Source organism: Mauremys mutica, chromosome 8, assembly GCF_020497125.1.
Source record: "Mauremys mutica isolate MM-2020 ecotype Southern chromosome 8, ASM2049712v1, whole genome shotgun sequence".
In the NCBI taxonomy this organism is placed as follows: Eukaryota; Metazoa; Chordata; order Testudines; family Geoemydidae; genus Mauremys; species Mauremys mutica.
Window position 1 is genome coordinate 34,559,846 of NC_059079.1, and position 26,702 is coordinate 34,586,547.

At 45.3% G+C, this 26,702-nt stretch overlaps 1 protein-coding gene across 5 annotated transcripts in view; it reads left to right on the forward strand.

Moving 5' to 3' along the window:
• The window catches only part of LOC123376604 (very-long-chain enoyl-CoA reductase-like), a 58,258-nt gene that overhangs the window by 25,086 nt on the left and 6,470 nt on the right, over positions 1-26,702 (forward strand). For 3 of the 5 annotated variants that reach the window (XM_045028746.1, XM_045028741.1, XM_045028745.1), the window contains exons 2-7: positions 6,372-6,422; positions 6,994-7,045; positions 7,421-7,465; positions 9,743-9,846; positions 12,080-12,195; positions 12,313-12,418. In XM_045028746.1, the coding sequence (XP_044884681.1) occupies positions 7,030-7,045; positions 7,421-7,465; positions 9,743-9,846; positions 12,080-12,195; positions 12,313-12,418 (387 nt within the window). In that variant the 5' untranslated portion in view covers positions 6,372-6,422; positions 6,994-7,029. Of the gene's footprint in view, positions 1-6,371; positions 6,423-6,993; positions 7,046-7,420; positions 7,466-9,742; positions 9,847-12,079; positions 12,196-12,312; positions 12,419-21,648; positions 22,251-26,702 lie in introns of those variants that run through there. The other 2 variants (XM_045028743.1, XM_045028742.1) reach the window with 2 other exon arrangements.

The window sequence follows — 26,702 nt, forward strand, 5'->3', positions numbered from 1 at the left end:
GTTGACCAGAGCTGCCAGGTCAAAAGCTGGATGCCTGGCAACCCTACTTCCATCCTGTCCAGGTAGACAGGCCTGTGCTAGTGGGGCCTGAGCTAGTACGCTAAAAATAGCAATATCTAAATACCTTGTCAGTAGGTAAGAACAAGGTTCTCGGATCTGATGCCATTAGGAAAAAAAGAAAAGGTGTTTCCCATAAATCAGCTACTTCATATATATCTTACAGCATACAGAGGATTGATATATCCTGACATACACACATAGGTCAGACCTGAAGAACAGCTCTGTTAGCTTGAAAGCTTGTGTCTTTCACCAACAGAAGTTGGTCCCATAAAAGATATTACTTTATCTCATCCACACACACAATGCTCTACAGAAAGAGGGGTAATGGAAGCACTGACAGACATTTAATTACTACATTGCAAATCACAGTACTAATACATATAATAATTACCTTTTGATTTCAGAGAGGTAGCTGCTGCCTCTTTGGGGACACATTTATTCCCTCAGGGCCACGTCCTGGTTCTGTTAAAGTCAAGGACAAAATGGCTGTTGACTTCAATGGGAACAGCATTTGAGTATGAGAGAATTCTATTTCATACGCCTTCTCTGCAGGGCTGGCCTTAGGAAAAATGGCACCCTGCATGAACTTGTATTTTGGTGTCCCTGGCCCCCCATGGGCTCCCCAGCTCCCCACCCCTCCTTGAACCCTTAACCCTTGCGCCCCTAGCACCTGCTTACACCCTGCACACATGAGGGGAAACTGACCTGGATGCATGGAGCAGGTGGAATTGCTGCTCACTTTCCTCCTTTGAAGCTGCTGCTCTGTGCACCCTTGGGGGGAGGGTGAGCGAGGAGCGAAGTCAGGGCTCCCCTCCTCCAGGTCACTTTGCCCTTCCCTTATGCAGCCCAGGTGGGGAGAGAGCAGCAGCTCCTGATGCTCACCTCACAGCACAGACCAGGTGGGAAAAGCGACCTGGATGCACAGAGCGCTTGGTGTTGCTCCTTGCTCCCCCACTCCCACAGCCCCTTGGAGGGCATGGAGGATCACTGGGGACCAGGCCAACAATGATGTGAACTGACACAGCACTGAACACACTGGATTTTTGTTGGGGTTTTGTTGAGAACCATCTACACCAGAGGTTCTCAACCTTTTTTTTTGTCGACAGACCCCTTTTCAAATGCAATGTTAATCACAGACCCCAGCTGAGAAACTGATGGACAAAGGTATGTGTGTATAAACATGTACTGTATGTCTACATTGCAAAGTTGTCGACAAAAGTTGTCTTTCACAGGTACTTTAAAAAGGCCCCCTGTGAAAGACAAAAGTTTTGCCGACACAAGTGGCAGTGTGAACGCGGCTTTGTCGGCAGGAGTGCTCTCCTGCCGACAATGCTAACGCCGCTTGCGGGGCTGGAAGTATATTGTCGGCAAAAGTGACGAGGCGACAAAGTACCAACAAAGAGCATTTACACACACTGACTTTTTGAATGGCGTAGACAAGTCCTTAGTAATGCTTTAGGAAAAAGAGCAGAGTACTTACAGATGTCAGTGAGATGGGTGTGCCTGTTTCTTACTGCAGAGTCTATCTATTGTTGGTGTGATTGTTGGCATATTGAGGACCATTGCAATCTCTCAGGACCCCAGTTTGAGAACCGCTGGCCTACACTGATAGCTAAAGCATGTTCAAAGTCAAGTCGGTTTACATGATTGTCATCCCTGTGTTTCTGAAAAGGGAAAGGGTGATTTTGTTCTAATATTTAGCTTTGTCTTGAGTCTAAAAGTGGTTGAGACATCTTAAAGTCCAAGGGTGATGTGATGGCCTCAGCACAGCTGGATACCAGAGAGAGAAGGAGATCTTCACTGGCCTCCAGCCCTTCACACTGTGTAAGAGGGCTGGTGTGGGCCAAGGAGCCCTGCATGCCCTGTGTCCAGTCTGGAGAGGCTTCCTCCAGTGCAGGTATTGCAGCTACCTCTGGAGGACTCTCTTACAAGCCCTGGCATAAGATATGTGTCTTTGCAGGAGGGATGACTAGGGGTGGGTCCACAACACTAAGCACTGTGGAGTTTCTGGGCATTACTGATACCTGTAAGGCAGCTGGGGGAGGCTGCCAAATAACATATGCATGGACCCAGGGCTTTCTAAATTATGCCAGTCGCCTTGCCAGCCCCTGGAGCAGATGAGGATTGGGAGGGTGTAAAGGTGGTTTAGAGCTCCCATAGTCTCCCTCCCCTGGGCTGTGAATCTCACTCGTAGTGGTTTAGGAGTCTGCCCCTCTACCATTTTTTTCCATTGGGAGCAGACTTCTCTTCTCTGGTTCTCCAAGGAGAGAGACCGCCATCCAAACAGAGGCAACAAAGCTTGGCATTCCCAATATTCCTAAGGTAAAACAAAAAGAGGAAAAACACTTAAAATCCCAGTAACCTTTATGAGACCTAACGAAGCAAAAGGGCACAAACCCAGTGGCACCCCCTCTTCTGGCCACCTTGAAAGGGGAGCCCCAATCGAAAATGAGTCTCAGTGTGCTGCAGCATTCATATCCAATGCAAAGAGACTCATTTACCTGGTACTTCTGGCTGGAGCTCAAGTGCTTCAGTTAGTGCAAAAGTAGAAAAAGTGAGGATTATTTAGGGCAAGAGAAGAGAGAGCAGGAAATACAATACATTACATAAGCTGTCACATCACTTCAAAACACTCCTATTATAAAGGTATTGACTTCTGTGTTTAGTTAGTATCATATTGAGGATCTAATATTAATCTCCTCTCTTGGGTTAGTTAATACCAAACAATTTAAAATTAGATGTTTATTTAAAAACCCTCCAGTACTAAGTAATGAAAAAGTTCCAGTCATTTGGTATGTGAGAGGAGTTCCATTATAAAGTGGGTCAATGAGAACAAACTGAGGGGGAAAAAGGCTGCTCTAATGAAACTGGGCTTTGAAATCCCAGGAGGAGGAGACTGTTCCTCCCCTCCCCCCTCAACTTATAGCCTTTTCCAAACACTCGGCTCCGGGTGTTGTGACCTGTTTGGCTCATGTTTGACCAGGCTGCCCCTCACTGAAACCCCTGTGCCAGGTTGCAATGCCTGGAGCAGGGAGCCAAGCCCAGCTCCGCGGGACAGGAGTCACTGCTGCAAGGTGGGTGTGGGACAGATTCACCGTCCATCTCGCCCCAGGGCACCAGGTTTGCCTAGCCCAGGGCCCAGTGATGGGTTAGTACAGCCCTGGACATGGCAACCCATCTAGCACCTTCTCACAACCCATTGGTGAGTCGGGACCCATTGTTTGGGAAACACTGTTTAAAGTATTCTCTTTTCCTATCCTCACATGAGGCTGGTAGAAAATGGGGAATGGACATGTACTTCTCATGATAGGATCACCTGTATTAATAACTACCCAGAGGCAAGAGCATGCCCGTATAGCATTGTCAGAGCTGCCTAGGGGTTCATGGATTCTATACTTCTATTTTTATCCGTTAGAATTTATCAGATAATTCTATATTTTCTATAGAATTTTTTTTAACCAAGCCCCTGAAGTTTTATATCATGGATCTAATTTTCTGTTAAATGTTATAGCTTGGTTAAAAATGATGCAGAAAGGACATCATTTTCTGATAAATGCTATATGTGGTTTAAACTAACTTTTCTTGAACCCTGCTAGTTTAATATCTGTAAGTTCTATAGCATTTTTCCATAAGGACAAAATGTGCTGAAATTGCATGTGATATAATGGGTAAACTTAACTTTGGTGTCTGATCCTACAAATCTTTATTCACTTGAGGGTTCTGCTCACAGGACTATTCACCTAGAATTACTCCATGGAGACTACCATGGAAGTTTGGGCCCTAAATTATTTTCAGGACTGACATGATATCTTTAAAATAAACAGATATTAATGTTGGGTGTGTCACATGGAATTTTAAAGGTTGACTGTATTACAGTAGCATTCAATGAACATCAAAGAGGTGTCTAAAAATCAGAGACACTAGGAGGACATCAGCAAGCTAATTTATTAAATTAGATTAAAGAAGTCAGGTATATGTTTAACATCAGAATTAAACAAAATAAATTATATTTAAATTTTTTGATGTTGCCCAGGTAAGCAATAGTACATCTGTATTTGTACATGAAGAGATCTATTACAGTGCAAGATCTATGTTGGTTTCTGTTAGACATGCTAGTTTATTTTAGTTAAACAGTTTCCAATTGTACCATTGTAAATGAGTTCTATAATAGGTATGTTTTCTTTTGACCTGAAGTGTAGTTCTACTCTGAAAGAGAAGTCCTCAATGCCACAAAGTCAATGTTTATTATCACTCAATGACATAGATCAGTGTGCTCTATTTACAAGTAAAAATTATGATTTTTGTGTCTATGCCAAGCTGTGTCTGACTTTTGCAACAGTAATAAAGATTTGGCAGGACAAATTCTTCCCTCAGTTACACCTGTGAAACTTGATGGAAATCTAGCTTGCTATCCCATAGCTAAGTTGTCTCTATTGTACTAACAAGTGTTGTACCTTGGGGGAACACCCTACAACCCCATGTTCATCCTTATAATATGATTGTGTGGTATCAAATGCAAAGTTTGTCATGTGCCTTTGATGCACTGAGCATTGTTGTTACAGTAATGTTATTTTATATGGAGAGATACCTTTCTCATAGAGCTGGAAGGGACCTTGAAAGGTTATTGAGTCCAGTCCCCTGCCTTCACTAGCAGGACCAAGTACTGTCCCTGACAGTTTTCTTTGTTGTTTTGCCACAGATCTCTAAATGGCCCCCTCAAGGATTGAACTTACAACCCTGAGTTTAGCAGGCCAATGCTCAAACCACTGAGCTATCCCTTCCCCCCATAGTAAGGTTATAAGTTATAATTTAATGTATATACTTATGAGGGTGAAAATGTATCCTCATGGCTTAAAATAAGCCCGGGCAAAAACTCTCTAAGGCCTGGTCTACACTAAGGGGGGTGGGGTCGAACTAAGGTACGCAACTTCAGTTACGTGAATAGCGTAGCTGAAGTCGAAGTACCTTAGTTCGGGCTACTCACCCGTCCAGACGCCGCGGGAACGAAGTGGAGTTCCGGAGTCGACGGGAGCGCGTCCGGAGTTCGAACTATCGCGTCTAGATTAGACGCGATAGTTCGAACTCCGAGAAGTCGAACGCCACCCGTCGACCCGGCAGGTAAGTGTAGACCTACCCTAAGAGCAGTTCATACCTCATCAAGGTATGTATGGGACAAACCCAGCCCAGTCTCACAGGAACAAAGGATGCTGGCCTAGGTAGCAACAAAAGGATCTGTTTGACTCTCGAGTGAGTCACCCCCCTTCCTTTGGTCAGTTTGGGTCTGTGATGAGGTAATGCTCACCTGAATATGGGGGAGGGGGGGCAAAGCCAAGAGGGAAGAAAGAACATGATATAAGGGAGAGCTGTTTGCCATGCTCTTCCTCTCTCTTCCACCTACATCTACAGACACCACATCAAGTGACTGAAGTGCTGATCATAGGGGAGAGCCTGGCTGAAACGCAACCAGCCAGCCTGTGGTGAGAAGCATCTAAGTTTGTAAGGGCGCTGAAAGTGTTAAGATCAGCTTAGAATGTGTTTTACTTTTATTTCATTTGACCAAATCTGACTTGTTATGTTTTGACTTATAATCACTTAAAATCTATCTTTGTAGTTAATAAATCTGTTTGTTTGTTCTACCTGAAGCTGTGAGTTTGGTCTGAAGCATGTCAGAGACTCCCCTTGGGATAACAAGCCTGGTACATATCAATTTCTTTGTTAAATTGACAAACTCATATAAGCTTGCAGCATCCAATGGGCATAACTGGACACTGCAAGACAAAGGTTCCTAGGCTTGTGTTTGGGCCTGGAGATATTGGCTAGTGTCATTCGGTTGCACAATCCAAGGAGCAGCTTACATGCCAGAGGGTGTGCGTGAACATCCCAGGAGTGGGGGGTCTCACAGCAGAACCAGGTAAGACTGGCTCCCAGAGTCAAGGATTCTAGTGATCTAGCAGATCACTGGTCCAGATAACACCAGGGGGGAACGTCACAAGTGTAAAAAAAACAAAAAACCTATTTTTGTCAACACAGTAAGCACTTTGGCTCTGACTGCACACAGGGAGAAGATCTGCTTGGTAGGAAGTGCTATTTCTCCAGAGTACAGCTGCACTTAGAGATTTAAAGACCTGCAGTTGGTCCTGATCAAAGCTGCCTCTTGGTTATATCAGAAATAGTTATATTAGCACAGTCAGTAGACTGAAAAAAGGTGGTGCTTCATCCTTAGCAATGATCATATTTCTAAAGAATGCCCCAAGAGCCGAAAGATTAATCAGGCAGCAAACAATTAGAGTTGTCATTTTGTTCTCTATCAGGTGGAAATCCTCGATTGGAAGACAAAGCAACAGCTGTGCTTTCTGGATAAGGTAAATAATAATGTTAAAATGGCAGTGACAGTATTTAGAAGTTTTTAATTTTCTTTAAGTAAATGGAATGCTTGTGAAAGGAGATGGAAAGCCCTTACTCCTCCACTGGAGACAACAGCCTAGGTAGTGGCAGAGCAAACTTGCCCACACCGCCTTACAAAATCCATGAACCCTCTTCTGGAAAGATCAGAGGGCAGGGAGCACTTCCATCTTCATTCACATTCAACCTCTCAGTTGAAGGTGGCCAACAAGGGTGCCAGTTAGTACCAGTTGTGATGTGACCCTGGAGAGATTTCAAATAAGCCACCAAACTATCATCATGTTGTAATAACTTTGGTCATTATTAACATGGATGGATTTGCAACATGAGCTAGAGATTAAATGCTCCTTTTTCCTATTACGAGTGGCTTGAATTGTCCATACTAGACATAGAATTTTTTGGCCCTGTTTCAGAAAGTTAAAGGAATGCTGTCAACTTGAAAAAATCACGTTTCCCCCTGCACATTTTTTTAACCTACTGATCATCTTCCAATACAAATGTCTTACACGAATAGTATTTTTTGTTGCCTAGGTGGAACCACATGCCACGATTGGTGATATCAGATTGATGTTCCATAAATCTTGTAAGTATAATATTTTCAAAGAAACATACTAAGGGTACAAATCACATCAGAATTTCCAGTGCATAATTATTTAAGATAAAATTATGTAGTTTGACGGAGCATGTGATATACACACATTAACGCAAGTAATCAACAACTGAACACTAATGTAGCTGAGATTTAAAATAATTTTTCATTAGCTGTCATCTCCTAATTTCTGCAAATCTGTGCTTTGATCTGTAACTTTTTGATGATTTTTTATAATAAACAATAAAACAAGAAGTCATATAAATCTCCAACCGAAAGCTTCTCTCATTCGGTTGCAGTCATTACAACAGTGGATAATCCAAAAGCAAATACTATGGATAATTTTATGTTTTCTAATTTGTCTTGCAGATCCCCAGTGGTATCCTGCAAGGCAGTCAATAAGACTTGACCCCAGTAAGTACCAGTCGGGCCTAGAGTAATAAGGCTATGAACACAGTGCTTGCACAGAGGGGTGCCACGTTCTGTCCTCTCTGCTGGTATTATCTGCTATAAGTGGGAGTTTTGCTGAACTAGTTAACATTATGAAGGACTTTACAAAAAGGAGCCCACCACAAGCTGAATTCTTTGAACATTATTACTTAGAGTCCCACAGATGGGTCTGGTACCATTACCCACTGTTTAGTTAATTTGGGAGTTTGCACATTGTTTGAATTTGTTTTCAACTGTTGAGCACTTGTCCTTCAATGGAAGCAGCATGTAATCTATATATTACCTGCAGCTAACTGCAGTGAGATGCACCCCAAAGTGATGCTCATCTGTGAAAAGTCTGAAGGGTTATGTGCTAGTGCTATTAATTCACATTAACTTCTTTTTATCTCAGTTGGACATTACAGTTTTGTCATGTGATAAGCTAATGCAAAATGAATTAATGGGAATATAGGATCTACAGATTTAGCTGGTGCCAAGTGGCTGATTCAGTTAATTTAGTCACAGGTATTTCTGGTAGAAAACTCTTGTTGCTTGGCATTGATGCACAAGGGAAAGCATAACTGAAAAAACATGTTATTTCTCCATAGTTATTCAAATAAAATGTAGCACCTTTTTTTCCCTGCTATTAAGCATACAGTTATTTATACAATCTCTTTAAATGATTATGCTAGTAAAGATTAACACATTTTTTTAGATCAGTCCATGGGAAAATATGTGCTTGAGCAGCTTGTTTCCTTCCACAAGTATTTACGTTATCAGGCCCTATCCAGTGGCTTATGCTGGGAAACTTGTCACTGGGTGACAGCTGGAACTATGGGGATTCCCCTAAATGCAGGAACTTGAGTGCCACTGCCACTAGCCCAGAGCAGGCATGTGTCTGATAGGCCAAACCTCTGGAATGGAAAGATGTCAGTTAAACAAAAGAGTTGAATATAAATTGCATTTTACTATGCAGAGAGGGAGAGATCCTGGTCTACTCCATACCCCTTGCTTAGGACCAAAACCACGTGGAACCATCACATATCCATTGGACGGAAATGGAAGGCTACAAAGAGATCATGTAGGGGCACACTGCAACCTCTTGAATGCCATGGCTTCCCTTCATTAAGGAGTTCATGGAGATGAGCAGGCAGCAGTTCTGCAGAAAAGGATCTAGGGGTTACAGTGGACGAGAAGCTGGATATGAGTCGACAGTGTGCCCTTGTTGCCAAGAAGGCTAACAGCATTTTGGGCTGTATAAGTAGGAGCACTGCCAGCAGATCGAGGGACGTGATCATTCCCCTGTATTCGACATTGGTGAGGCCTCATCTGGAGTACTGTGTCCAGTTTTGGGCCCCACACTACAAGAAGGATGCGGGAAAATTGGAAAGAGTCCATCGGAGGGCAAAAAAAATGATTAGGGGGCTGGAGCACATGATTTATGAGAAGAGTCTGAGGGAACTGGGATTATTTAGTCTGTGGAAGAGAAGAATGAGGGGGGATTTGATAGCTGCTTTCAACTACCTGAAAGGGAGTTCCAGAGAGGATGGATCTAGACTGTTCTCAGTGGTAGCAGATGACAGAACAAGGAGTAATGGTCTCAAGTTGCAGTGGGGGAGGTTTAGGTTGGATATTAGGAAAAACTTTTTCACTAGGAGGGTGGGTGAAGCACTGGAATGAGTTACTGAGGGAGGTGGTGAAATCTTCTTCCTTAGAGGTTTTTAAGCTTGACAAAGCTCTGGCTGGGATGATTTAGTTGGGGATTGGTCCTGCTTTGAGCAGGGGATTGGACTAGATGACCTCCTGAGGTCCCTTCCAACCTTGATATTCTATGAGGAATGAGAAGGGGGCTGATTAGTGGGTCCATGATCTATATAAATTCTCTGTTCCTACAGAGAGAGCAGTGACACCCCCCCCCATTAGCGTCTGCCCATTGGAATAACTATAGTGGCTACTGCAGAGCAGGGGATGAGGATTTAATTCATGGTGTGTTGGTTTCAATGGTTTTCCGTGGGTGCACAGAAAATTCACTCCTATATTTTTTTTCCTATAGTTTTGTATTCAAATATAAGGAAACAGAAGGACTCTGAATTTGTTTTTATCAAATGGCACCCTCTTACCTAAGATGCTGGTAAAACATGTATCAGGTCAAAGGATCCCACAGATTGGTCTAAACAGACTAAAAGATTTCTTTAGGGTTAATATGTTACCAGAGTTTACTTTAATTTCACTGTGATGTGTATAACTACTTCTTCTTCTCAGAAGGAAAATCCTTGAGAGATGAGGAAATCCTGCAGCATCTCCCAGTTGGCACAACCGCTACACTATATTTTAAAGATTTAGGGCCACAAATAGGATGGACTATGGTGAGCTATGCTGCAAGCCTGAGACATTTTAATTAATGCTTCTCCTTAATTAATTCTTGCATCGCTTTCTCTCTGCATTTATTTAGAATGTCCATGCGCTGCCTGGTCTGACAGCAGATATAGACAGTGGAGCTTCATTTTCAGTGACTCTAATCTTAAGAAGCATTTAACCAGAGAACCCAATAAAAGTACATCATGAATTCCTGGCAGTGCACCCCATGGAAAAGCATCAGTGATCACCTTGCAACATGGTAGCCTGGCACAGTGGAACTAAGTGACTATGTAACTTCTGTTCCTTGGGCTGTCAGAGATCTTGTTGTCCTGGAGATCAATCCTGCAAAGACATATGAGTGACTTTACTCATGTCAGTCAATTTCATTGACTTCGATGGGTCTACTCATGAGAGTAAAGTTACTCACATGCATGTTTGCAGTTCAGGTCCTGGGACACTAATGACAGCTGGTTATTTCAGTAGCAGCATGAATTCAGATTGATTTTGGTGAATAGTTTTGGCTGAATAAACACTGAAAACAAAAATTTTGAAACTCAAAAGTTTGCTTTGAAACTATCATAATGAACCATTTCAACTTTGTGTTTTGAATCAACATTTCATTTAGAAACCAAGTGTCACTTCAAATAGACATTCACAATGTTTCATTTGACCCAAACATTTTTTTTTTTTTTTGGTCAAGAAAGACCACCACAGAAAATCAGTTTTGGTATGAAACTACGCGAATATTTTTTCATAGTTTTTGGTTCAGCCACCAAACTGAAAAATAGCTATTCATTCAGCTCTAACATTAACAGAAATTGAAAACATCAAATGTTCTGCCCTCTTAATTCAAAGAAAAGTCCCATCATGGCAGCGTTAGCCTGTAGCATTGACTAGGTGGTAAGAGAAAAGGTGGCTTTAAAATGAGTTGGGCAACTGTCCCTGCACAAAGCCTTCTGCAATTCCACAATACACATGTTGTCCTTTAGTTTTAATTTAAACGGCACAGCATGAAGGTAAAGTTAGACAGCAATTTGAAAACATATCATTTTAGTTACAATAATTAATACAATATTATTAATGACAAATAGTAAAGATAAAAATGATACCCCCCCCCATAATTTTAAATCACTTTTCATTGAATATAAATCCTCAGATCATCACACTGGAGCCCATGTTAGAAAAAGACTCCTACCAAGTAATCCTAAATGCAGTAAGATGATCAGAACAAATAATTACAATATGAGCAGGTTATAAGATCAAGATGCTTTCATATCAATGTACAGTGAAATACCACAGCATATTAAAACATTATAATGTAAATCAAAGCATATACTCTGCCATATGATTGTCCTGTGAACCATCTAGATCCTCCTCACCCTGCCCTTCATTCATCTTATTCAGACATAACCTAAGAAAAGCTTTAGCTTCAGCAAGTTTAAAGAAAAAATATCTTCCCATCTATGGTCAGTTTCACCTTTGCCAGATTGAGTGCTGATGCAATTACATCAGTTGTAATGATGATATCATGTAATATCACTAGTACCTCAACAACTTTTCTGGACATATGAGAAGCTCTAAGTATATCAGAAAAAAGTGATGATTTTTTGTTACATAAGTACAGTACATTTCCCTTATTTCTCCATAATTCAGACATGAACCTACTTTAATTAGTTATGGAAGCAAGTCATTATAAAAATTGAGGTCAAATTAAAGTGATGCTCATATGAAGTATTTCTATTTTAAACCAAATTCACTCATTAGAAACTAGTTTCTTGCCCTCCACCCTTTTTTTCCTGGAGAAATTCTTTCCCAGCATTCTTTTTAACCTATAGTAAAAAAGTAGTTTTATAGTATACCAAGATGAAAAATAAAGGCTAACATTCTATAAATATAATTTGCATGCACATTTATCACAACTGTATGTGTTCCCATGTTAATTGCACATAACTTGTCACCTGTGCATGTAATTACTGAAGTTGTATGCAGTTACTGCAACTGCAAGTGCACATTATATGTATGCATTTCTAACAATCTCAGCCTATAATTCCAAATGTTGTTATGGTGCAAAAACAAACAAACAAAAAAAATCCCACACCTCCATTCTGGGTTGGTGGAGGAATTTACTAATCACAAAAAGAAAACAAAGCACTGCCACTGATCTGCTCAATCTAATTATTCTCTCTCTCTCTCTCTCTTTTTTTTGTTTTTTGTTTGTTTGTTTGTTTGTTTTTTTGGCAGGTATTTTTGACAGAATATGCAGGTCCATTGTTCATCTATTTTCTGTTTTATTTTCGCATGCCTTTTGTCTATGGCCTGGATGACAAGCTTACATCAAACCCACATCCAGTGGTTAAGTAAGTTCTGTTATGAGCCTCAAGCAATATTTTTATAAACATCGTATTTTTATTCCAAATTTCTTGCCACACTTGTTTCTGTAGCATTCCTAAATGCTTTTGTCTTGCTATTTCTAGCTTGGCATGTATCTGCCATTCTTTCCACTACATCAAAAGGTTGATTGAAACAATATTTGTTCATCGGTTCTCCCATGGGACTATGCCACTGAGGAGTATTATTAAGGTAAATTGTGACAAAAATCTACCCACAGCCCTCTAGTAAATACAATCCGGCCACTCTCTGCACTGCTTCATTAGCACAGTGTTTTGGTGTGGCTTTTGTGGTAATGCACAGCAGCTCTGATTATGTAAAGCTGTAATTCTTTTACAAGATCTCACAGTAACCTTCCCATTGTAACCTACATGCCACCCTGCCATTATAATTCCTGTCAGTTTTCCCATTGCTCTTTCAAGATTTAATACCTTTAGTATTCATTCAGTTTTTAGCCCGCTAGCCCTCCTGGGTGTGAGGATTTCAGAGGCACTGTTATATTTTATGGGGGCACAGTCTAGTAGTACATAACTAGAGGTTTTCAAAATATTTTAAATCTGTTTTTTGGTAATAGAATCATTTCTCTCCTTGACAATTATAAATTTGCCTTTGCTTCTTGTGTAGCATGAAGCACCATGGCTGTTCTATATTTCCTTCCTGTCATGAGCACAACCTAGCAACAACTCTGTTCTGGGAGCAGGGGTTCACCTGTGCTCCCTCTGTTGGCTGCCTGCCTGCACAGTGGTATGATAGACTGCATGGCTATGCAGTAACTAGAGATATTTTAAAAAAATGAGGCAGCAGAATACTCTATTTTAAAACAAGGTTATATAGAATCTGGAGGATAGCAGATTATGTCATATCCTAACAGCCCGGTTTTATGGTATTTAATATTTTTTGTTTAGACTATTTCTTTAAAATACATCTGCATCTTAAGGGAGTGGTGGTCTCACCTGGGAATGAGAAGGCTCTAGTTTCATTTTTACACCCTACCAATAGTCTTATCTTTGTTATTACCCTATTGATCATCTGATTCCCTGCAGCTGCTTAGCATTCGCGTTAGCTTTGTGCTTCCTAAGTAGGAAAAGGGTCCTAAATATTCAGCTAGTAGCATGAGCTGAGCACTGGTAGTCACAGATCTATTTTCATTGCTTTCCGAAGCAGAGATGTGCACAGGCTTCTATCAGGCTAGCAGCTCACTTAGAAATGTCCACTCTGGACAAGTGGTAGCTATTTTACATTAATAACATTAGATGTTTGAAAGCAGGACAACTGTACCTTTAAAGTGAATGCATACTGTGCATTAAATCATCACTTGTCACTAGTGTCTGACACCCCATTGCACCACTCCAGTCCAAACAAAATACAGCTGCTAAAATTCTTATCTTTGCCAGTCATTCTGACCAGGGCCTTTGAATCACTTCCCCTTCTCCACCACATCAAGTTCACGATACTTGTCTTCAGCATCAAGTTCATACATAACCATGTGTCTCCCTATTTAGCTGCACTTGGGCCTGATTCACCTCTCACTTGCTCTGGTGTAATTCTGTTGATTTTAATGGAGTTATTTGTGATGAAAAAATTCATATCAGGTTGACCCTTAATGAATTTTTTTCAAATTTATCAGCACACTAAAAATTGTTTCTGGTCAAATAAAATGTAAATTTCAGAATGAAAAGTCATTTTTAATTGAAACATTTTGAAAATGTCAAAATCCAACATTTCAAATTTTTTTAAAATATATTTTAAAAAAATATTTTGGAGTGAAACAATTTAGAAGGTTTAACATGAATTTGTAACAAGTCTTGGTCAGCCCAAATCTGCATTTCTTGGTGAAAAACATTTCACAGGAACAGTTTTACCAACTCTAATCCCATTATCTTTACCAGCTTCAACACACTGTTTGTTTGTTTGTTTGTTTGTTTTTTCCCCTCTCACAGCTTCTTCCAGGACCCCACATGTGTGTAGAAAGTTCTTCCTGGGCTGTAAAGACAGTTCCCATTTCAATTGGGGGGAAAGGAGCGTAAACATACTAAGTGATCAAGTTGATGAAAGGTCCAGTGGCCTAGACCCTTAAAGGTATTTGGGTGTCTAACTCCCTTTGAGGATCTGCCTTATTGCTTTCACTTTGTGGGAGGAGAAAGGAGTGGGCATACAGATTTTCAAGGACATTTAATTATATGGAGAATCTGGGTCACCAAGAAACTATTTGAGAGATAGCAGGAGCAAAGATGTCAGACACCCCACACACACACTTCAAAATGGAGCAATTTTAAACACCTTAGAACTTCCAAACAACTCTGTGTAACTTTTCATAGAATCATAGATTATCAGGGTTGGAAGGGACCTCAGGAGATCATCTAGTCCAACCCCCTGCGCTCAAAGCAGGACCAATCCCCAAATGGCCCCCTCAAGGATTGAACTCACAACCCTGGGTTTAGCAGGCCAATGCTCAAACCACAGCTATCCCTCCCCCCTATTTTGCTAAAATTACATCACTCCCCTATCATGGTGTGTATGATTTTATATTAGGCCCAGCTTTTTTTTATTCCTAATTAAGAGACAAATTGTTACACTCCACTCTAAAAGGAAAGGTCAGCTCAGCTTTAACTTTGGAGCCAGAAATATGGTTTAATAATATGTATGTATATCTTTTTACCTAGTCTGACTACACATTTTCCTCCAGCACTCAAATATAGGTGGTAGAAAAGGCCTCCTATTTTAGATACATCATTGTTCATATAGGGGCTGTTTGTTTGTCCTCTAGGAGAAGTCAATCATCTTAATGTAATGAGACAATCAAGTTCCTTGTGAGCATGACTTAGAGGGGATGGGATTGGACATTTCTGAGAGGGAGGAAAAAATTCCATCCATTGTATTGGCTGGGAGACCCTTCACCTTTGTTTCACATACATGGCAGTAGAGTCATTTGGGCTCTTTCAATGCTTCCTTGTACTCTCTGGGACATTGAGGATATGAGCAAATTGTTTTTTTGAAGAAAGGATACAGATGTAATTAAAATGGAAAAAGACATGTCCCATCCATGAAGGTTCTACTCATTCCTAGTAGGAATCGAGTAAAAACATTACTAGGTATAAACAAGGCTCCTTTTGCTAACACTGCATATACTCTTGAAAGGTTGTGTTACTTTGTAAGGCCCTGTGATGGGGCAGAGCAACCCCGCACTGGTACCGCAGGAGTTAACCCTTCCTTCCTAGCAGAGGAAGCCACGCCCCGGAAGCTCTGCTGGGCATGCGCCAACTGGAGAACAGGTATAAAAGCCTGCAGATCAGCTCAGTCGGGGCTGACCACTGGAGAAGAAGGATGCAGGCTGCCAGCTCCTGAAGAGGGAGAGTCTGCGTGCCAGGATCCAGGAGTCAGCCAAGCCCAGGCAGTACCTGAGACCCCGACAGAGGATGTCACAGGGGAGGAACAGACCGGAGGACCCCCCGCCGCAGATGAACTGGTCCTCACGGTAGGAAGTGATCCAGGGGAACTCTAAAGACAAACGGTGTTAGAGCTGTATTGACGCTCAGCGTGTTGCGGGCGGATCCCTGCCGAGTGAGTGGCAAGGAGAGCTTGCCACTACCAGGGCCCTGGGTCAGGGCTCGGTGGAGAGGGTGGGCTCGAATCCCCCTACCCCCTCACCCACGAACCATGAGTGATCCTAGAGACTCCGGCTGCTAGGCCACGCTACCCCACTCGTGAGGGGGGGTTGTATGGACTCCGGCCGCTAGGCTGTGCTACCCCACCCATAAGAGGGGTTGTATAGACTCTGGCTGGTAGGCCGCACTACCTCGCTCGTGAGAGGGGGTTGTATGGACTCTGGCTGCTAGGCCGCGCTATCCCACTCATGGAGGGGGTGTTGCATGGACTCAGGTCGCTAGGCCGTGCTACCCTGCCAGACAGAGGCGACAGGGGGAAGAAGGCCGGGAGCCCGTAACTGACCGCCCACAAGGAGGCGGACGCAAGGACTGGAGATTGGTGAGACACCGACACCCCATCCCACCCCTGCCACAAAGGGGTGCTGCGGTGCCAGGCCTGCCACAACTGATGGAGAATGCAGGCAGCGATCAGGGCCTGAAACAAGGACCCAGATGCTCAAAATGGATCCTGAGAAGCTTTTGAAATGGCTGCTGGAGAACCAACAGTAGCAGTGCAGCAAAGAATCCTGTGGCACCTTATAGACTAACAGACGTTTTGCAGCATGAGCTTTCGTGGGTGAATACCCACTTCTTCGGATGCAAGTAGTGGAAATTTCCAGGGGCAGGTATATATAAGCAAGCAAGAAGCAAGCTAGAGATAACGAGGTTAGATCAATCAGGGAGGATGAGGCCCTGTTCTAGCAGTTGAGGTATGAAAACCAAGGGAGGAGAAACTGGTTCTGTAGTTGGCAAGCCATTCACAGTCTTTGTTTAATCCTGAGCGGATGGTGTCAAATTTGCAGATGAATTGAAGCTCAGCAGTTTCTCTTTGAAGTCTGGTCCTAAAGTTTTTTTGCTGCAGGATGGCCACCTTAAGATCTGCTATTGTGTGGCCAGGGAGGTTGAAGTGTTCTCCTACAGGTTTTTGTATATTGCCATTCCTAATATCTGATTTGTGTCCATTTATCCTTTTCCTTAGAGACTGTCCAGTTTGGCCGATGTACATAGCAGAGGGGCATTGCTGGCATATGATGGCATATATTACATTGGTGGATGTGCAAGTGAATGATGCGGTGATGGTGTGGCTGATCTGGTTAGGTCCTGTGATGGTATTGCTGGTGTAGATATGTGGGCAGAGTTGGCATCGAGGTTTGTTGCATGGATTGGTTCCTGAGCTAGAGTTACTATGGTGCGGTGTGCAGTTACTGGTGAGAATATGCTTCAGGTTGGCAGGTTGTCTGTGGGCGAGGACTGGCCTGCCACCCAAGGCCTGTGAAAGTGTGGGATCATTGTCCAGGATGGGTTGTAGATCCCTGATGATGCGTTGGAGGGGTTTTAGCTGGGGACTGTATGTGATGGCCAGTGGAGTCCTGTTGGTTTCTATCTTGGGTTTGTCTTGCAGTAGGAGGCTTCTGGGTACACGTCTGGCTCTGTTGATCTGTTTCCTTATTTCCTTGTGTGGGTACTGTAGTCTTGAGAATGCTTGGTGGAGATTTTCTAGGTGTTGGTCTCTGTCTGCGGGGTTAGAGCAGATACGGTTGTACCTCAGTGCTTGGCTGTAGACAATGGATCTTGTGGTGTGTCCGGGATGGAAGCTGGAGGCATGAAGGTAGGCATAGCGGTCGGTAGGTTTTCGGTATAGGGTGGTGTTAATGTGACCATCACTTATTTGCACCGTGGTGTCTAGGAAGTGGACCTCCCGTGTAGATTGGTCCAGGCTGAGGTTGATGGAGGGATGGAAGCTGTTGAAATCGTGGTGGAATTTTTCCAGTCTCCTTCCAGCAGTTAGCAGCACAACAGTAGTTGCAAGCGGCACAGCAGCAAGAGCAACAGCAACAGCTGATTCGGGAGCTGACGGCCCAACAACAGGCTAACCAGGAGCGACTGTTTCAGTAGATGGCAACGCTGATAGGACAGGCACCAAGCCCTCCTCTAGGCACGGCAGGGGGCAGTGCAAGTGCGGGGCTCGGAGGACTACCAGTGCGCCTAACAAAGATGGGGCCGGGGGATGACCCCAAGGCCTTCCTGGTGACTTTTGAGCGGATTGCAACTGCTGTACAATGGCCCCCTGCACATTGGGCCACTATTCTAGCACCCTACCTGACGGGCCCAGCACAAGCCGCTTACCATAACCCCGATCCACAGGATGCCATCTTAGACCAAACAGGTGTCAGCCTCGAAACTTACCGCCAGCGACTCCGGAAAGAACGGTACACGCCAGGAGCCAGACTATGAGCCGTGGCCCAGCGAATCCGCGACCTCTGTTGGAGGTGGCTGGAACCAGAACGATAGATGAGTGTTCAGGTAGCCGAGGCGGTGGCCCTAGAGCAGTTCCTGCAGACCCTTCCAACTGGGGGGAAAGAGTGGGTGCAGAGACACCGCCCGAAGACCCTTGTGGAGGCGATCTCCCTAATGGAGGATTACCTGGCAGCAGAGGGAGAACAGAATGCCAGTCCCAAAGGGGAGGGCTCAGGTGAACGGAACCTGAATCCGGCCTGGGGGGCCCGTAAGGTGGAGGGGAGAGGCCCCTGTCGGTACGCCCAGTCAGCAGGGACACACACGACGCACAGTGCTAAGGACTCACCCAGGGCAGACCTCGTACAAAGCCAAGACGACGCGTCAGGGAGGCAGAGCAGCCCCCATCATACCCCAGCTGAAGAAGGGAAGCGGGACCAGTGTTATGAGTGCAGACAGATAGGGCACTTCCGGAGGGAGTGCCTGTACATGGATTGTAATTATGGGCAGGTTTGGGCTGCGGGTCACCGTGCATGGACATGGGAGCTGGTGAAGATAGTTATACCGGTGAAAGTAGATGGTACGTCTACCTGGGCCTTGGTGGACTTGGGGTGTAGCCAGACAGTCATCCGGGCTGGGCTGGTAGAGCCCACTGGCACCACTGGGGCCCCCATCAGCCTGCAGTGGATTCACGGGGATGTGAAGCCATACCCCACCATCTGGGTGCAGCTCGATGCTGCTCAACACTGAAGGTGGTGTCTAGTCGGGGTGGCCCCGAAGTTGGCTTACCCAGTGGCTGGCCGGGCTTCGCTGACCTCTTGTGGGAGTGGGGTACACATCCAGGGAGGAAAAGTGAGGGGGTGGACTAGAAGGCCTGGATTATTAGGCCAACCAGTGGCGGACGACCCCCTGGAGGGGACCTCAGGGAGTCCAGAGATAGAGGAAGGGAGCCAAACCCCTACTGAGGCCCGAACGGGAGAGGGCCATGGATGGCTGGATGTAGACGGCGACTTCCTGGAAGAACAAGGGGGGGACACCACCCTCAGTTGAGCCTGGGAGCAGGCAACGGGACCCCCCAGGGAGGAAGACCTGCCCCAACACTGGCAGCAAGGACCCCGATTTTGAGATCCATCATGACTTACTCTATCGGGTGGTCCAGGAACCACAGACAAAAGAAGACCTGCGCCAACTGTTGGTCCCGCGGCGGTTCCGGCAGAACTTGCTCCACTTAGCTCACTCATTACGTGGGCTGAGCACCTGGGGAGGGAGTAAACGCTGCAACGGGTGGCCCAGAGGTTCTTCTGGTTGGGCATCCATAGGGAGGTGCGGGATTACTGTGCCTCCTGCCCCGAATGCCAGAAGACCGGCCCAAAAAGCATACCAAAAGCCCCCCCTTGTGCCCTTGCCGGTGATTGGGACACCCTTTGAGCGGATAGGCTTGGACTTGGTGGGACCTTTGGAGAGGAGTAGCTCTGGCCACAAGTACCTCCTTCGAGGCTGACACCTGTTTGGTCTAAGATGGCATCCTGTGGATCGGGGTCATGGTCGACTATGCAACACGGTATCTAGAGGTGGTACCACTACGGACTGCCATGGCACCGGTCATCGCCAATTAGCTCTTGCAGATCTTTGCACAGGTCGGCCTGCCGTGGGAGATACTAATGGACCAACGGACTAATGTAACTTCTAGACTAATGGCAGAGTTGTGCCGTCTGCTGAATATCTGTGCACTCAAGACCTCAGTCTACCATCCTCAGACGGATCGGTTGGTAGAGAGATTTAATGGCACCTTGAAAGCCATGCTAAGGAAGTTCGTAGATGACGATCCTCGGCACTGGGATAAATTGCTCCCAGCACTCCTCTTTGCTGTGCGAGAGGTGTCACAGGCTTCCACAGGATTCTCCCCTTTTGAACTCCTCCAAGGGAGGAAACTCAGGGGAATTCTTGATCTCCCAAAAGAAACCTGGAAAGAGCAGGAGACCCGCATCCAAGGATCCATCCAGTATATCCTCCACCTGTGGGAACGGCTCCGAGAGTTGGGAGCCTGGGCACGGGAGAACCTGATGAAAGCCCAACATAGCCAGGAGGCTCAATACAATAAAGGGGCCAAGATGAGAAGTTTTGAGCCCGGAGACCGTGTCCTCTTGTTACTACTCTCCTCTGAGTCTAAGCTATTAGCCAAGTGGCAAGGCCCCTTCGAGATGACTAGACAAATAGGGCCCGTCGACTACGAAGTACGGATGTTGGGGCGAAGGAAGGACGCTCAGGTCTACCATGTAAACCTCCTCAAGGCCTGGAGAGACTAGGAAGGCTTGATGATTGCCCCGTACCCTCCAGAACCCGAACTGGGGCCATTGGCGGAAGATCCAGAGGAGCCAGGGTCTGCGGCCATAAGCCTGGAGCTCGACCCGGTCCAGCAGGAGCAGGTTACGACAGCTGATTTCAGCTTTCCCCACAGTCCTGTCGACACAGCCCGGGAAGACCATGCTGACCAGCCGCCATATCGCCACCATCCCCGGCCACAAAGTGAGGGAGAACCACTACCCACTCTCCAGGAAGATGTGGGAGACGGTAAGGAGAGAGCTCGACATGATGTTGGCCCTGGGGGTGGTCGAAGAGTCGTGAAGTGAATGGCGGAGCCTCATAGTACTAGTTATCAAGCCAGATGGAACAGTCAGGTTCTCTATCAACTTCTGCAAGGTGAACGCGATCTCTCGTTTCGATACCTACCCCATGCCTCAGGTGGATGAGCTGCTGGAGCGGCTAGGTAAGGCAGAATTCATCTCCACCCTAGACCTGACCAAGGGGTATTGGCAGATCCCTTTGAAACCAGCCTCCTGAGAAAAGACAGCGTTCCCAACACCATTCGGCCTCTACCAGTTTACAGTGATGCCTTTTGGGCTACATGGGGCCGCAGCTACCTTCCAGCGGCTCATGAATCAAGTGTTGAGACCCCACAGCGCGTATGCTGCAGCATACATCGATGACATCATCGTTTACAGTGCCAACTGGGAGGAACATCTCCAGCACCTCGCTGAGGTGCTGCAAGCACTGCGTGAAGCAGGTCTCACTGCAAATCCAATCAAGTGTCACTTGGGCCAAAGAGAAGTGACCTACCTGGGCTATACGGTGGGTCAGGGGAAACTCCACCCTTTGGTAGATAAGGTGGAAACCTTGAACTACCCGACCCCCACGGCAAGTACGGCAGTTCTTAGGGCTGGCCGGGTATTATCGTCAGTTCGTGCCTAACTTTGCCACGTACGCTGCCCCCGACAGACTTGACGAGAAGCTCCCAACCACGGAAGGTCCAGTGGTCAGAAGACTGCGAGAAGGCCTTTTGCGCCCTGCGGGAATGATTGACACAGGAGCCAATACTGATCCAGCCTGACTTCGCAAGGCCCTTTATCCTCCAGACTGATGCCTCAGAGGTAGGGTTGGGGGCCGTACTGTCGCAAGAGGTGAGGAGAGAAGAACACCCCGTCTTGTACCTAAGCCACAAGCTGTTCCCCCGAGAAATGCAGTATTCCACCATAGAGTGGGAGGCCCTGGCAGTTAAACGGGCAGTTGAGGCCCTGAGGTACTACCGATTAGGGAACCCCTTCACATTGGTAACAGACCACGCACCCCTCAGATGGATTAACAGCATGAAGGATGCAAACACACGGATCATGCGGTGGTACTTGTCCCTCAAACCCTACTCCTTCCACGTGTTACACCAGCCGGGAAAGGCCCATGGGAATGCGGACTTCTTTTTCCAAGTCAGGGAAGAGGAGGGGGAAGAAATGGCCAAGGGTCAGCCGGGCCCGAGGGCTGCCTTAAGGGGGAAGGTGTGTGACGGGGCAGAGCAGCCCCGCACTGGTACCGCAGGAGTTAACCCTTCCTTCCTAGCAGAGGAAGCCATGCCCAAGAAGCTCTGCTGGGCATGCTGCAACTGGAGAACAGGTATAAAAGCCTGCAGACCAGCTCAGTCGGGGCTCACCACTGGAGGAGAAGGATGCAGGCTGCTAGCTCCTGAAGAGGGAGAGTCTGTGCGCCAGGATCCAGGAGTCAGCCAAGCCCAGGCAGTACCTGAGACCCGGATAGAGGACGTCACAGGGGAGGAACAGACCGGAGGACCCCCCACCGCAGATGAACTGGTCCTCACGGTAGGAAGTGACCCAGGGAAACTCTAAAGACAAACGGCGTTAGAGCTGTATTGACGCTCAGCGTGTTGCGGGCGGATCTCCGCCGAGTGAGTGGCAAGGAGAGCTTGCCACTACCAGGGCCCTGGGTCGGGGCTCAGTGGAGAGGAAGGGCCCGAGTCCCCCTGCTCCCTCACCCCCGAACCATGAGGGATCTTAGAGACTCCGGCTGCTAGGCTATGCTACCCTGATTGTAAGGAGGTGGTGTATGGACTCTGGCCACTAGGTCGCGCTACCCCACCCGTAAGAGGGGTTGTATAGACTCTGGCCGCTAGGTCGTGCTACCCCACTTGTCAGAGGGGTTGTATGGACTCTATCTGCTAGGCTGCGCTACCCTGCTTGTGAAGGGAGATTGTATAAACTTTGGCCGCTAGGCCGTGCTACCCCGCTTGTGAGAGGGGGTTGCATGGACTCAGGCCGCTAGGCTGTGCTACCCTGACAGACAGAGGCGACGGGGGGGGAGGGGGGAAGAGAAGGCTGGGAGGCCATAACTGACCACCCGAAAGGAGGCAGACACAAGGACTGGAGAGTGGTGAGACGCCGACACCCTATCCCACCCCTGCCACAAAGGGGCGCTGTGGTGCCAGGCTCGCCACAGGCCCTCCTAAGCACTGTCATCTGCTGGGAGTCTGTGTATGAAGAATGAGTTGTATCTGCCGGTTTTGATATGACTGATACTGAATTCAGCAGTGACAAATCCCACTTACTTTAGGAGTCTTTCCTTAAAACTGAACTATGTTTTTTCAAGAAAATTGTGTACTTTGGTTGTTCACATTAATTACAGCATTTATTGTTGGGATCAGATCCCAATGTTTAGATGATGCTTTAGGACAGGGGTTCTCAACCTTTCTTTCTGAGCTCCCCCCCCACCCCCCCACCAAGCTATAAAAACTCCATGGCCCACCTATGCCACAATAACTGATTTTCTGCATATAAAAGCCAGGGCCGGTGTTAGGGGGTAGCAAGCAGGGCACATGCCTGGGGCCCCCTGCCACAGGGGCTACCATGAAGTTACATTGCTCAAGGTTTGGCTTGAGCCCCGGGTGGCAGGGCTCATGGCCCTAGGCTTCAGCCCCATGTGGCAGGGCTTCAGCTTTCTATCCTGGGCCCCAGTGAGTCTAATGCTGGCCCTGCTTGGTGACCCCCATGAAACCTGCTCGCAGTCCCCCAGGAATAATGAACAGTGAGGAAGGATGGTCTTGTGGTTCGGGTGCTGGACTGGTACACAAATATCTGAGTCTGGTTCTGCTGCAGAGTTTCTGAATAAATTTGTGAAAGTCACTTAACCTCTGCACCTCAGTTCCACTATCTGTAACAGAGATGCTTTCTTTGGCCCACCATTTGTCTGGTGGTCTGTAAACCTGTGGTAGGGACTGTCTCTTTATGTGTTTGTACAGTGCCTTGCACAATGGAGCCTCACTCTTGATTGAGGCCTCTGGGCTCTACTGTAATAGAAACAATTCTAGGAAAAATGATACTGACATTCATCACAGCTGTGAAGGCAACCACAACCCTTGGAGCATGTGAGATTTTACTGTCTCTCACACCATCAGCTAAAAGAAACATTGTCAGATATACTACATTCAGCAAGTCTGGTTTGCAGATGCTAAGATTCTGATTTCAGATACACAACCTCTTTGAGCATTACTGTCAGAAATGCTGTTTCACCATATAGCTGTAGATAACGGCCTTCTTGTTACTCTATCTCTCTACATTTAATAAGAGCCTAAGTAACATAACTCTCCTCTGTATGAAAAATAACTTTCTGGAAGACCCGGACTTTCAGCTGGCCATGAATTTGCCTTCCATTGATGGCTTGGCAGCCAAAGAAAAGCTCATGTAAAGTGTAGGAGTTACTATTCTCGTTCATTTTTAAAGAGAGACTTTTAGACTAAGCAGATTGTGCTGCATTTGAAACCCATAACAATCCGGTTACTTTAGAATGACTACTCGGCGGAGCTGTGTTTTCCATTGACTGATTGCCTCATAGTGAGAGCACCTTGGTTCTTGTGCTCTTCCTTTCTTCCCTGCCCCCAGTGCTCCGGTCGCCTCCTCTTTTTCATAAAGTCTTATCTCCACCAGTCACCCACTGTGTCTACTCACTCAGTCCCTGTGGAGGCGTCTCTCTTCTTAAAGTCAGGATGGCCTCTCCTCTAAATCTTCCTCCACACATCAGCCTCTGCTTTTTCTTTACAGCTTGGGTTCAGTTCTGCTGCTAACATTTTTCTCAACCAGCAGGTCAGAGCAGTTTCCTGGCAGGGTCTCTAATGCCACCACCACTACCATATAGGAGTTTACCTTTGGGCTCTAGCAAGTCCAACTGGGAACATCTTGGAATGGTAGAAGGTAAAAATGTGAGACAGTTTCTTAGAGGAGGCTTTGGCTACTGCAAATCATTGGAAAAACTATATTTTGGATATAAAAAGAGCTATACGTCTTACCACCCATCCCCCTCCACCTCACTGCTGCTTAGGTTAAATTTGCATCAGTTTTGGACTGAATGGTTAGATTTTCAGAATGGTGGCATAATTCCTTAAATCTGTAACTCATAGCGTTAAATTGTATAAAACAACAAACAGTTAATGCCAAGGGGAAAATATCATGCAGTTTAACAATATTCATCACCATTCAGGATCAGGCTTCGTGTTGCATGAGTATAGAATTTTGTATTTTTAAAATGTTAATTTTTCATGCTTTTTTATTGATGTTTTTAATTTTTTATTGCTGTTCTATACAATTAAAAACATTAAACATATACAAAGTCTATTTGGGAAGTCCATTTTTAAGCCATTGTTCTAATTAGTGAAAACAGTTTGGGTTTTTTAGTTGACTCAGCAGATTCGATGTACATACCCCTGTTGATTTAAGTGGAAAATGTATCAGGCCCCTAGTAAAACTCACTGGTGTGTTTGATTTTGTGACATCTGTAGAAATAAACAAAACTAGGAACCAGATTCTCCTGTGGTGTAACTCCATCAACTTCAGTGGTCTTATGCCAGTGGAGAATTTGGCCCTGGGATTTTGAATATCCTAAAACATTTTTACTTTTGATTTAAACCATTATTTTCCTGGTGTCAGAATTTAAAACCATGATTTTCTAATTAAATAAAAGCTAGAGCTATGTGGGCGGAGCCAGGACTGCATATATACAAACATCATTGCTGGCAGCAGGGATTGAATTTGGAAATTTCAGTGAAGAGCATAATCTCTTGCCACTTTAGCTAAAAGGAATAACTCTAGTTGTTATATAGTGACAGACTCCTATCCTTGATGGAGCCAGTCACTTCAGGAAGACATTAACATGCACTAACCCAGTATATCACATATGCAAACAAAGACTCTGATTTGAAAGTAATACCTGCCATGCCTCTAGGACAACTGTGGGAATACAAAAATTGCAGCCAAGCTCACGTTTTGTCCGTAATTTATTGACCTTCAGTAAAATGTTGGGGTCTATAGTCTGAACTATGAATGCTTAATTTAGAATAAAACATGGAAGTTCACATTTGAGTTCTACTATTGTAAATTTGGAACTCAGTTCAAAATCTAGTTACTACATTTTTATAAAAGATAAACAGAATTGTTATAACATGAGTGATATGGCCTCAGCTTGGCTGTGTTCCCATATGTTTTATATTGTATCATTTGTAAATATTTTTATTATGGTAACTCCCAAAAGCCCCTATGAGGATTGGGACCCCATTGTCCTGGGCTTGGTACAAACAGAGAAAAGATACAAGCCCTGCCCAGAGGGGCTTACAGTCTAAAGACACAAACAGCTAAAGGATAGGGAATGAGAATACAATTATGTATGTATTGTAGTTTACTTTTATGGTTGGGTTTAGATGAAGGATGTAGAGCCAAGATGATCTTAACAATGGCAGCATTCTGAATCGTAAAATAAACTTGGGAGTAAGGCTGCAGTGGTCCAAGCCAGAAAAGAGGAGCTTGTGGTAGTCAAGACATGAAGTGATGAGGGCTTGGATGAGTTTTGGCTGTGGGCAGGGAGCAAAGGCTGGATTTTGGAATGTGTAAGAAAAAGTGAAAGGATTTAGAAATGTCCTGAATATGTTCATCCTGCGAGAGAGCCAAGTCAGAGGTGACACCCCAGTTATAGGGGAAGAGTGAGGGAATGAAGATGATGAGCTCAGTTTTGGCCATGTTGAGTTTAAGGTGGTGATTGGACAAAGATGTCAGAAAGACAGGCTGAGATACTAGATTTAGTGAAGGGGGAGGGTGCATCCATAGACGTAGATTTATGAGTCATCAGCCTAAAGATGGTAGTTAATACCTTCCTTGCAGAGGAGAGCACCTAGAGCTAGAATATAGAAGGAGCAGAGGAGAGGGCCAAGGATAGACATCCTAACATGGTGAAAGGGGAAGAGAAGCCTGGCAAAGAGAGCAATCGGAGAGAAA